Source organism: Rhinopithecus bieti, unplaced genomic scaffold (assembly GCF_001698545.2).
Source record: "Rhinopithecus bieti isolate Rb0 unplaced genomic scaffold, ASM169854v2 scaffold_28456, whole genome shotgun sequence".
NCBI classification, from domain to species: Eukaryota; Metazoa; Chordata; class Mammalia; order Primates; family Cercopithecidae; genus Rhinopithecus; species Rhinopithecus bieti.
In genome coordinates, this window is record NW_016812403.1 from 253,297 (window position 1) to 266,408 (window position 13,112).

At 42.4% G+C, this 13,112-nt stretch overlaps 1 protein-coding gene across 1 annotated transcript; it reads right to left on the minus strand.

The window, feature by feature from the left end:
• Nucleotides 1–4,862: 4,862 nt before the first annotated feature.
• NLRP10 (NLR family pyrin domain containing 10) lies at nucleotides 4,863–8,470 on the minus strand. Its single transcript, XM_017896364.1, is given in 3 exon segments — nucleotides 4,863–6,613; nucleotides 8,183–8,347; nucleotides 8,350–8,470. Coding segments are annotated over 3 exon segments (2,037 nt in total).
• Nucleotides 8,471–13,112: the final 4,642 nt, after the last annotated feature.

Sequence of the window (13,112 nt, forward strand, 5' to 3'; positions counted from 1 at the left end):
TCTTAAATAGAAAATAAAATTATTAATCACAAAAGAAAAAATGAGTAAATTAAGAGCTCCTTTATCGAAAGACATCAAGAGACTGAAAAAACAAGCCAAAAAAATAAGAAGAGATATGTGTAACACATATTAACTGATAAACGACCTAATACCTAGAATATTTTTTAATATCCTATGTATCAGTAAAGTTAACCACATTTTTATTAACTAAAGTCCATACTTTATTCCGATTGCCTTAGTTTTTTTTTTTTTTTTTTTTGAGATAGAGTCTCGCTCTGTCACCCAGGCTGGAGTGCAGTGGCGAGAACTTGGCTCACTGCAAGCTCCACCTTCTGGGTTCCCACCATCCTCCTGCCTCAGCCTCCCGAGTAGCTGGGACTACAGGCACCCGCCACCATGCCCGGCTAATTTTGTATTTTAGTAGAGACGGGGTTTCACCGTGTTAGCCAGAATGGTCTCGATCTCCTGACCTCGTGATCTGCCCGCCTTGGCCTCCCAAAGTGCTGGGATTACAGGCAAGAGCCACCGCGCCCCGCCCCAATTTCCTTAGTTTTTTAAGAGCAATTTAGGTTTAAAGAAAAATTGAGCAGAAAGTACAGAATTCCCACATATAGTCAACAGTGCTGTATTATGTGCTTAAAATGTATGAAAGGGTAATTTTCTTATTGTGTTTTAACACAAAAAAAAGAAAAAAGGACACAGGAAAATTTTTGGAGGTGATTGTTATGTCTTTTACCTTGATTGTAGTCATGGTTTCACAGATGTATGTGTATGTACAAATTCATCAGATTTTATGCATTAAATATGCACAATTTATTGTATTAAACCAATTATACTTCAATAAAACTTTTTGTAGTACAGAAAGTTCCTATATACCCTCTCCACCACCACCACTCCCTCACAAACTTTCTCTTATTAACATCTTGCATTAGTGTGACACATTTGTGATCATTGATGAACCAATTTTGACACGGTGTTATTAACTACAAGCCATAGTTTACATTAGGACTCATTCTTTGTATTGTACAGCTCTATGGGTTTTGAAAAATTTATGTCATGACTCCATCATTATAATATCACACAGAGTAGTTTTACTATCCTAAAGTGCCTGTGCCTCCACCTACTTATCTCTCCCTGACTCTCTTTGAACCCCTGGCAACCACTGATTTTTTTATTGTCTCTACAGTTTTTCATTTTTCATACGATCATATATTTGGAATTATACAGTACATACATAGCCTTTTCAGACTGGCTTCTTTCACTTAGTAGTTGCATTTAAGGCTCCTCCATGTCTTTTCATGCCTTAATTGCTCATTTATTTTTTATCACTGAATACTATTCCATTATGTTCTTGTATCACAGTTTGCTTATCCATCACCTATTGAAGGACATCTTGGTTGCTTCCAAATTTGGGCAATTATGAATAAAGCTGCTATAAATATTCATCTCTAGGTTTTTATGTGGACATATGTTTCCAACTCACGTGGATAAATATCTAGGAGCATAACTGCTAGATCTTACATATGTTAAAACTATGTTTAGCTTTGTAGGAAACTGCCAAACTGTCTTTCAAAATGGCTGTACCATTTCGCATTCTGAGCAGCAATGAATAAAGCTCCCATTACTCCACATCCTAACAAGCATTTATTGTAGCCAGGATTTGGGATTGTTAGCCATTCTAACAGGGGTGTCATGGTATCTTATTGTGGTTTTAGTTTGCAATTCCCTAATGACATATGATGTTGAGCATCTTTTCAAATATTTATTTGCCATCTGTGTATCTTCTTTAATAAGCTGTCTGTTCCAATCTTTTTACTCACTTTTTTTTTTTCTTGAGACAGAGTCTCACTCTATTGCCAGGCTGGAGTGCAGTGGTGCAGTCTTGGCTCACTGTAACCTCCGCCTCCTGGATTCAAGCAATTCTCCTGCCTCAGCCTCCCGAGTAGCTGGAACTACAGGTGTGCGCCACTACGCCTGGCTAATTTTTGTATTTTGTATTTTTAATTTTAATTTTTGTATTTTGTATTTTGTATTTGTATAATGATATTTTGTATTTTAAACCCATCCAAGGTGGGGCTTCACCATGTTGACCAGGATGGTCTCAATCTCTTGACCTCGTGATCCACCAGCCTCAGCCTCCTACTCACTTTTTAAGTAGACTGTTTATTAGTGAATTTTAAGAGCTATTTGCATATTTTTTTTACACAAGTCTTTTATCAGATATGTGTTTGCAAGTATTCTCTCCCAGTCTTTGGCTTATCTTTTCATTCTCTTAACAGTGTCTTTCACAGAGCAAAAGTTTTTAATTTTAATGAAGCCAACTAATTCTTTTTTTAATGATTCATGCTTTTGGTGTTATATCTTAAAAGGCATTATCAAACCCAAGGTCACCTATATTTTCTCCTATATTGTTTTCTAGCAGTTTATATTAGTACTTTTATATTTTACAACTAGATTTATTTTTTTACATGTGGATGTCCAGTTGTTTCAGCACCATTTGTTGAAAAGAGTAAACTTTCTCCGTTAAATTGCTTTTGCTCCTTTGTCTAAGATCGATTGACTATTTTTGTGTAGGTTTGTTTCTGGTTCTCTATTCTACTCCACTGATTTCTCTATTATTTTAACAATACCATACTGTCTTGATTACTGTAGCTTTATAGTAGGAAGAAGTTGGATAGCAGCACTCCTCCAACTTTGTTCTTCTTCAATATTTTATTGGCTGTTCTGAGTCTTTTGCCTTTGCACATAAACATTAGAATCAGCTTATCAATGTCCACAAAGTTATTTGCTGGAATTTTGATTGGGATTGCATTGAATCTACAGATCAAGTTGGGGAAAACTGACATCTTAACAATATTGTCTTTCTATCCATGAACATGGAAAACCTTCCCATTCATTTACAGTTTCTTTAATTTCTTTCCTCAGAGTGTTGTCATTTTCCTCATAGATATCTTGTACATATTTAATTAGGTGTATATGTAAGTATTTTTTGGTGCTAAGGTAGATGGTGTTGTGTTCATTGCTGGTATATAAGAAAGCAATAGAATTTTGCATATTAGCCTTGTATCCTTCAGTCTTACTATAATCACTTATTAGTTCCAGAGGGTTTTAAAAAATAAATTATTTGACATTTTCTACATAGGCAATTTTGTCATCTGTGAACAAAGACAGATTATTTCTTCCCTCCCAATCACTATATCTTCTATTTCCTTTTCTTCTTTTTTTAACTTTTATTTTAAGTTCAGGGGCACATGTGCAGGTTTGTTACATAGGTAAACTTGTGTCGGGGGTTTGTTGTACACATTATTTCATCAGCAAGGTATTGAGCCTACTACCCATTAGTTATTTTTCCTGATCCTCCCACCCTTCAGCCTTCAATAGGCCCCAATGTGTATTGTTCCCCTCTATGTGTCCATGTGTTCTCATCATTTAACTCCCACTTACAAATGAGAACATGTGGTATTTGGTTGCCTGTTCCTGCATTAATTTGCTACAGATAATGGCCTCCAGCTCTATTCATGTCCCTGCAAAGGACATGATCTCATTCTTTTTTATGGCTGCATCCTTTTCTTCTTTCATTGCATTGCTAGGATGTCCAGCACAAAGTTGAATAGGAGCAGTGAGAAAAGGCATCTTTGCCTTGTTCCCAATCTTATGGAGAAAGCATCTACCTTCTCACAATTAAGTATGATTTTAGCCATAGGGCTTTCATAGATGTTGTTTATCAAACTGAAGAAGTTCCTCTCTATTCCTAATTTGTTGAGAATTTTTATCATAAATAGATGTTGGAAATGTTTTTCTGCATCTATTGATATGATGATATGATTTTACTTCTTTAGCCTGTTGATGTGATAAATTACATTAATTTTAAATACTGATCTAGCCTTATATACCTGAAATAAATCTCACTTGGTCATAATATATAATTCTTTTATACACTGTTGGATTCAATTTGCTTATATTTGGTTGAGGATTTTTGCATATATGCTCATGAGAGATATTGTTAACATTTTTAAATAAATAAAAAACATTAATAGTCATTTCACCAAAGGGTATATCTAAATAGCCAGTAAAGGTTTGTATAGACAACCTCATTACTCATAGGAGAAATGCAAATTAAAACCATGATTAGAGGCCATTACATAACCACAAGAATAGCTAAAATGAAAAGATTGACAATACTAAGTGTTGACAAGGATTTGGAATAGTGGTAACTCTTACACACTATTTATTAAAGAAGATTAATACAACCACTTTGAAAAATTGTTCACTTTTATCTTCTATAGCCAAAGACATACATATCCTTTGACCCAGAAATTCCAGTTCTAGGTATATCCAACACAAATGAATATATATGTGCAGAAAAAGACATTCAAAATGATTATGGAAACATTATATGTAACCTATAAAAACTAGATGTTGAGAGAAAGAGGCCAAGACACAACAGAACATTTATGTACATTTTTAAAATGGGAGAAAACTAAACTGTATGTGTATGTAAATGCTTGCCCAAAGCCTGGCACACAAGAAGAGCTCTAAAATGTGTTAACTTTTATTATCATCATTGTTTCTGCTACTCTAGTAGCAGTAGCAGTAGTAGGTCTAAACCTTATATTTTCCCAAATTATAAATATTACAATTCTTATTTTATAAATTTTTAAAAACTGATGCTTGGAAAAGATAAGTAATTGAGCAAAGGTATATAGCTGGAAAATGGCAGATCCAGTATGTTTATATCTTCTGATCCTCTCGAATCTAATTCTCTTTTCTAATCATTCCTTTGTCCTTCACTCCTTCTAGTACCCATTAGTCTTGATTCTCTTCTCTCCATCCTTTTTAACTCTGTCTGTCTTTCCCCATCTTCATGTCTGTCCCTTCACCCCTTCATTCCTCCAATCCTTCAGCGTGATTGTCTCCATTTCTCTGCTTCCCATCCCACTGCACCTAACTTCCTCGTCTGTTTCCCCTGTCCCTCTGCCTTTTCCAGTAGAAGCCTCCTTGTGTGTTCCTGCTATGTTATCTTTGCCCTCCTTCTGTCCACGGACAGAAGGACGTTTTTGCTCCTCCTTAGGTCCATGACTCAAGCTGCTTTTGACAGAAAATGAATTCTGGCTCTGGGATTTCTTTTCATTTGAATGTTTTATCTTGAACGATACATCCTTCATCTGAATACCTTTTACCAGATTCTTTATTTTAGCTTCATACAGGGAGAATTCCAAATCCCAGGTCCTGTTGTGCTTCATAGATTCCATCTGTTCTTTAAAATGCTTCAGATCCTGCGCTAAACAGGGAGACATTCTGCAGCAGAACTTGAGCTCCAAGTTCAAGAAGCTGTCTTTTTTCGATATGTCCAACAAAAACTGCATAGTGACGGTCATCTCATCATTCCCTTCCTGCTCCTTTGCCTCCAGCAGCCTTTGCAGTTCTCTGCGGGACTCTTTCCCCAGCCGGCTTTGGTCCTCTTTCACCAGGTAGGACATGGCATGGAAAAAGTCCTGGAAGCTGATGTGGCGGAAGCTGTAGAACTTCTTGATGGCAAGTCCCAATTGGTAGTCGTTACTACTCAGGAAAGCGGCAAGCCTGGGGCCATCTAAATTATGTTTCCTGAGTTCAGCTTCTTCAAATAGGAACCTCTGGTTCTGAATCCCTTCAGCGGCCAGGGAGCACAGACTCCTCAGGACCCTGTGCCGGGAAAACTCGGAGCAGCCCCCATCATCAACGGGCGGCAGGAAGGTGGAGACCTAAGCCATGAAGATGTCAGTGCTGTTTCTAGGTGTATCTAAGACAGCTTTGCCTCTCTCCATCTGCCCCTTCAGCCAGGAGCAGACCACCCAGCAAATGCCTGGAACCTGACACGCTTTGTAGAGAATGTCATTTTTCTGTACAATGTCGAAGGCACTGTCAGCTTTCTTCTCATCCGTGAAATAGGAGCTGAAGTACCTCGCCCTCTCCTCCTCAGAGAAGCCTAAGATATGGACATGGCGTGCTTGTATCAGCAAGGGCTCCAGATTCCTCAAAGCCAGGGGCCGGGTGGTGATGAGAAGGGAGCATGTGGGAAGTGTATGTCTCCTAATTAGAAGGTGCAGCAGGCTCTCCTTGGGACTCAAACCCCTCTTCTTTAACTTTTCTTCAAAGGGCCTCTGCAGCTCATCAAAGCCATCCAGGATGAACAGGAGCCACTCTGGCTGCCTCAGAATCTCTGTGACAGGGGCTTGATTGTCCCCGCAGCACCAGAAAAGGAGCTGCTCCAGTTTGCTCTCCAGCAGCAGGACCACTTCTTTGCAGCTTACATAAAAGACATAATCAAACCGGCCTGGGTACAGACTACCAGTGGCCCAGTCCAACACCATTTTTCTGGCGAGAGTGGTCTTTCCAGTGCCAGCAGACCCCTGTAGCACAACTAAGGATGGGGCCAGGGAGGGCTTTTCCCCTGAATCAAATAGAGCCTCCACCATGACAGAGTCCAGCTCCTGCTCCGGGATAGGGTGAGCAGATTCTGGGCTCTCTGAGCTGGACTTGGCCACCAGGAGCACCTGACTGTATCTGCCATTGACTCCTGCTTCCTGCCACTCCTCTATGCAGTGCACATGCTCTCGGTATATTTCTCTGTAATCTGAGCCAAACAAATGGGATGTTAGGTGGTGAAATGGGAATTTTAAAAGGCAAAATGGCCCCTCCAAACGGACTCTGCTCATTAGTCTTCTTCTATGTCTCCAAGTTGGATCTCCCTGAGATTATAGTTCTGGCTTCATGGGGAAGGGCCACTGTATGTGTGCATGAGTGTGTGTGTGCAGGCATAGTATGCACATACACATCTGTATGAGTGTGCAAGGGTGTGTTCTGTGTGTAGATATTTGTGCATGAATGCTGGTATCCACATGTGCTCATGGAATGTGTTCATGGACCTTCATGTACTGTTGTGCAAGGAAGGTATGTCAGTGTGCATCAGCAAGTGTGTGTAAGAATACATGTAAGTGCAAAATGCCTGTGTGAGAATGCATCAATGTCTGAGTGTTCATGTGAAATGTCTCCACGTGAAGAGGTGAGGACAAAGAGAGGGGAAAGGAAAGGGATGTCTGAGGATGGTGAAGTGATAGGAGCCTTGATATAGTTTGGATATTTGTCCCCTCCAAATTTCAGGTTGAAATGTGATCCTCAATGTTGGAGGTAGGGCCTAGTGGGAGTTGTTTTTGTCATAGGGGCAAATCCCTCATGAATGTCTTGGGGCTTTCCCCACAGTAATGAGTGAGTTCTTGCTCTATTAGCTACACAAGAGCTGGTAGTTTAAAAGGGCCTGGCACCTCCTCCCCTCTCTCTTCCTCCCTCTCTTGCCATGTGACACACCAGCTCTGGTCTTGCCTTCTTCCATAACTGAAAGCTTCCTGAGGCCTCACCAGAAGCCAATGTTGACAATATGCCTCTTGTACCACCTGCCAAACCATGAGCCAAATAAATCTCTTCTCTTTATAAATTACCCAGTCTCATGTATTCCTTTATAGCAACACAAAAGTTACTAAAATAAGCCTGTTCTTGGGAAAGGACAAGCCAAATGCTAAAGATAAACCAGCTTCTCAGCAAGAGCCATGACTCTGGGTCCATGAAACCCTCCCATTTGTATGTAGCAGAGGAGCTTTCAGGCACGAAAGGAGCCTATGGGAGGGAGCACAGGCACCAAAAGATCCCTCCCTCCCCCCAGGCACCCACAGGAAGAACCAGGAGGCCATGAGTTTCCACAGCCACCCATTCTGTAGTGTGGTTCCTTGAGAGATCAGGGGCACAGAAGACTTAGAAGCAGCCTGAGCTGCCTGCCAGGAAGCAGCTAGGGACAGGTCTGACTCCTACATCCTGATGCTATTTCTTCTGGTTAGTGGAAATCCCTTTACCAACACCCTCCCAGTCTCTAAGCCCCTTTCTTCAGACTCTCCTCTGCCACTGCAACTGGAGGTAGGAGGTGGGGAAGAAAGACTAGTATTTTCTTAAATCCCCAGCTTTGGCTCAATCCCCCTCCTGACAGTTGTTGGAACCCTCAGGTGGAGACCACCAAGGACTCTGGGGCACTGGGGACTAGAGGGCAAGGTGACAGAAGGCATAAGTTACAGGCTACAGGCAGCTCTGCAAATGCCATGGGGGGAGGGGAGTCCCAGTGCCATCCTGCCCTCCCCTTCCCCCGCTCCACACTCACCATGCAGACAAATGTGGCTGAGCTGGTCCACAAGTTCCAACAGGTTCATGACCCTCAAGCCCTTGAGGACAACTGTCACAGCCTCCTTTTCTCCATACTTTGAAATCAGTAATTCTGCCAGGTCCACCGGAATCAGGCCCTCCAACTCCCCTCTGGCCAGTGGGGCTGGCCCTCAGACAGGGTCATATCCCGTAAGTAGAACTTTAACTTCTTGAAATCGTTCTCCTCAAGGTCACTCAAGGCCCAGAGCAATGCCTCCCGGGGGTTTCTGGCCTTGGTCATGGCCATGGTGATCTGGGGGAAGGATCAAGTCCAGACCAGCAGACCAGTCACCTGGAGAAGGAAGCAAAAGGAGAGGTCCACTGCTGAGAGGCCCACCCTGCTTTCTGGGGGCTTGGCAAGCTACAGAGCGGAGGCCAGGGAGAGACGAGATACATGTGCAACGCTCCAAGAAGGACAAGCAGATGAAAGAGCATGGGAATTTTCCTAGTCATTCCCCACTGCCTCTTTGTCAGGTGACACGTGACTGTGTTGGCAAATGGGTAGGAAGGTATGCGGGTGTGTTAATCTCTCAATCTCTTTCTCTCTCTCTTTCTCAGACTCTCTCTCTCTCTCTCTGTCCCCGCTCCCTTCCTCTTTCCCTCTCACACACATTCTTTATTAGGCTCTGTATGCCTCCTTAGATGGATTAAGAAAAAAAAACTTTAAGTTTTTATTTATTTTATTTTTTTGGAGACAGAGTCTCCCTCTGTTGCCCAGGCTAGGGAGCAGTGACATGACCTCGGCTCACTGCAACCTCCATATCCTGCGTTCAAGCAATTCTCCTGCCTCAGGCTCCCAAGTAGCTGGAATTACAGGTACCCACCACCACGTCCAGCTCATTTTTATAGTTTTAGTAGAGATGGGGTTTCACCATGTGGGCCAGGCTAGTCTCAAACTCCTGACCTCAGGTGATCCACCCACCTTGGATGAGCTACTGTGCCCAGCCAAGTTTTAAGTTTTAAAAGTGAGCCTGTCCCTGGCTGTGTGAATCTATAGAGAGCTGGAGCACATTTGCTGGAACTGCTGTGGTATGGCAAGAAGGTAAAAAAAATCTACACTCAACGGCTCAAAGGCTCACATGTCAGCCTGCTGGCCTCAGTCACACATGGATTGCAAAGCTAGAAGTCTCCTAATTCAGATAAGGAAACAAATCCAGATAATGATACGAAGAGGAACCGTCACATGCAAATCACTTTGTGCCAGGTGATTTACATATCCTTTTTGATCATCTCAGAAATCATCTCAGGTACTATTCCACATGAGAAATTTGGCAGTCAGAGAAAAATGTATTTTCAGAGTTTTCCAGAGCTAGGCGACTGGGCAAAGAGGCAGGATTTAAACTGTGGTCTATGCCCTGGGTGGAAGAGAGAGACAGAAAAAACTCAGAAGATAAAGACATGGAAGACAGAATCAGGAACCAGGAAGTTAGGCTAAATGTTACCAGAAACTGGAGACATATGTAAATACTAAAGTAGCAAGGAAGGGCGAGCAGGATTTTGAGTTGTGTTTCTAATGCAGAACTACAATGTAGTCCAGGTGGCAGTCTTTGGAAAAGAAAAGCAACAATTAATGGAAAGCCTTCAGAATCCAGAAACACACCTGTGACCTAAGGCCCATAGTGAACCCATCTCAGTAGTACAATGTCACGTTCATCATTGAGAGTGTTCAAAAGAGAATTTGGGAACACAGAGAGTTGCTGCGATTCAAATACCAACATTTTGACTACATTCCGACGGAGAAAGAAAATGTTTGGAACATGTTAGGATACATGGGACTTTGGTTGTCATAGGCCAGTTTGGAAAAGCAGGCCTGTGAAAGCAGTATCAATTTACAGCAAAGCTTCAGGCTGCATGGGAAGACTCAGGGCTTCCCTGCAAATTTCTGATGTTGGTAAAGCTATTTAATAATTCAGGAAAGAAAAGACAACACTAGACCTGCCAAGAAGATGACTAGTCTGGGCTGCTCACCACAGTTCAGACTCGGGGAGCTGGAGGTGAGGCAGGGAGAACTCAGCTCCCTGATCTAGGAGCCCAGTAAGCAAAGCCTGGGGACTGAGATGAAACAGATCCCCTTTCCTGGTCAGACAGCTCTACAGGTCCAAGTCTGGGCTCTCTTAACCCATAACCAGTAGTTAACTTCTGTTTGGTGGTGCTGGTACCTACCAGCTACAGCTCGATACCTAACAGTTCCTAGTATATGTAGGCCTGGAACAGAAGGGCCCCTCCCCACCTGCCCCAAGCTTCTGTGAAAAAGAACCACCCAGTGACTGTCAGTGGGATGACTGTCAATGGGACCTGCAATTGCTCACCAGTGGAAAACTTGGCTTCATTTTTTCAAATGTTGAAGTTGAGAAACAAGGGAGAGGTGGAAGGCATGAACTATTCTGTCACCAAGAGAAAAAGAGCCCAGGAGACTTCCCACGTCCCTCCCTGAAACCCACACCCTAGGGTGGTGCAGTTTGACTAGAGAGACGAAAGAATTGAAGCACTGTCACCATTTCTCTAAGTTGTTGAAATCATTGGAGAATGAAAAAGGAAGAAGATAGGAGCTCCATGAAATAGGAATTCAAACAAGGAGAAAAACAGGCCAGGCACGGTGACTCATGCCTGTAATCCCGGCACTTTCGGAGGCTGAGGTGGGTGGATCATTTGATGTCAGGAGTCTGAGACCAGCTTGATCAACGTGGTGAAACCCTGTCTCTACTAAAAATACACAGTTAGCTGGGAATCATGATGCACGCCTGTAATCTCAGCTACTCGAGAAGGTGAGGCAGGAGAATTGCTTGAACCCAGGAGGCAGAGGTTGCACTGAGCTGAGATTGCACCACTGCACTCCAACCTGGGGCAACAAAGGGAGACTTCGTCTCAAAAAAAAAAAAAAAAAAAGAAAAGGAGAAAAACAAATTCCCAGAAGGCAGCTGGTCCTCTGACCTAGAAAGCTGAGGATCCCCAAAAGCTCTGGCAGAAAGAGAACGGGTTTCTCCAAACACAGTATCTCCAAGAAAAAAGAAAAAAGACTTGCTAGATTAGCTGATGCTATTGGCTTTCTAAAAGAGCCTACTTGGAGGCTATTAGAAGGTGGAAAAAACTAGCAGTAACTTCCAAGAAAACCAGATAAATGAAAGTAAAATAAGGAAATTGCTAGCAAGAGGAGAAACAAAAAATAAAATTGAAAATATAATAGTAAACTACAATACTCAAGTGTGAATAATGTTTGCATAGAAATCATAGTGTAATCACTGAACATTGCTCCAACTAAAATTTAAAATATAATTATATTGAAAGGATGGTGGTCCATGGAATGTACTAGAAGAGGAAGTCAATAGATAATGCCTAAAATGTTGAATCAAAATGTAGTTATATACAGTACACATATTACTTCAAAATGCAGAGATATAAGAAGAAATAGTTAAAATCTAATGTATTAATAATTGTTTCAGGGAAAAGAGACTGGGCATCAGGAGAGAAATGGACTACTGTTCCAGGGCATAAGCTTTTTAATGCCTATTGATTTTAGAAACCATAATCATGTATTACTTTGACAAGATAAAAATTAACTTAGCAAAGAAACAGTAAGCGGTAAAGAAATGGAGTTAACATGTATGGACAAATCTCTCTGGAAGCTTGGCAACAAAAGTGATGAGAAAGGTCCTGAGGTAATATGGAAAATGAGAAGTCCAGAGAAGGTTTTGCTTGCTTTAACATGGGAAAGGGTGGAATGTACCTGGATGCTGACACAAAGCCTCCCATAGAGCGGTCAGGTTAGAGATGCAAAAGAGAAAGTCAAGCACCAGAGGAGGGAATGGAGAATGGGGATTCGGGCAGGATTTGAAGCAAAGGCAAAAGATTGGCCTTTGACAGGAGGCTGGAAGGAACAACATCCATTCATTCCTGAGGAAAGTGAGAGAGGTTGTTTGGCAGAGAAAGCCAGGTGTGTGGGTTTTGTGGTCAGAAGATAAGCGTGGTCATGTCTGAGTCTCAGCAGTATGCTCTGTGAAGTACGTGTAAGAGCATCTCCCGTGAGTGAGAGGGCAGGGGTGGTTGAGGAGGGGAGACGCCTTGAGGAGGCCACTGCAAGCCTTCCCTCCTGGGCACCTCTCCTCCTCCTCCAAGGCCTCCTGTGCCCATTGCTCAGGGAGTACCCCAGAGTCCAGGGGAACAGGCAGGAATGGGACTGGCCTTTCCCAGTGCCTTGACCAAGCTAAGGCTAGCGACAAAACCAAGACTGCCAAGAACCAGGACCAGAGACAAAGATGGGAAGATAAAAGAGTGAGACACAGTTATGTAGCAGGGGTGACAGAGAGCAGAAAGGCCACTTAGTGCGAAGGCACCAGGTCTGGAGACCACTGTGCCAGATTCAGAATCACATCTGAAGGAAGAAGGAATGAGATGCATGGAACCAACTGTAACTGGAGCCTGGAGGCAAGAAATGAAATTAGTCCTCCCTGCCTGTCCACCCTGGCCTGGCTGCAGGCAACACTGACAATTGCAACTGAGCAACTGAGTCCCAAAAAAGGGAAGGGGAGGAGACAAAAGAAAGAGAAACCAAGGGTGGGAATAGCAAGAGATCAAAAGAGTAAAGAGTCAGAGAAGAGATACAGAGAGATATCAGAAAAATGAGCCAACAAAATAGAAAGTCAGAGAGAGTGAGAGAGAGAGATGAAGCCAGCTGGTAGGTATGAGTCTCTCTCTTTCTCATACACACACACACATACTTACATACTCTATACACAGTGTTTCTTCACAACAAACTCTTAGAAACAACAGCAATGAGAAAAACGTGTGAAGCAATTGGAGTTTCTCAATCAAGCTGCAGTGTTCCCACATTCATTACACTCTTTCCCTAGCTATGGAGGCAGGTCCCAAGGCAAAGTTGAACACACGTCTCC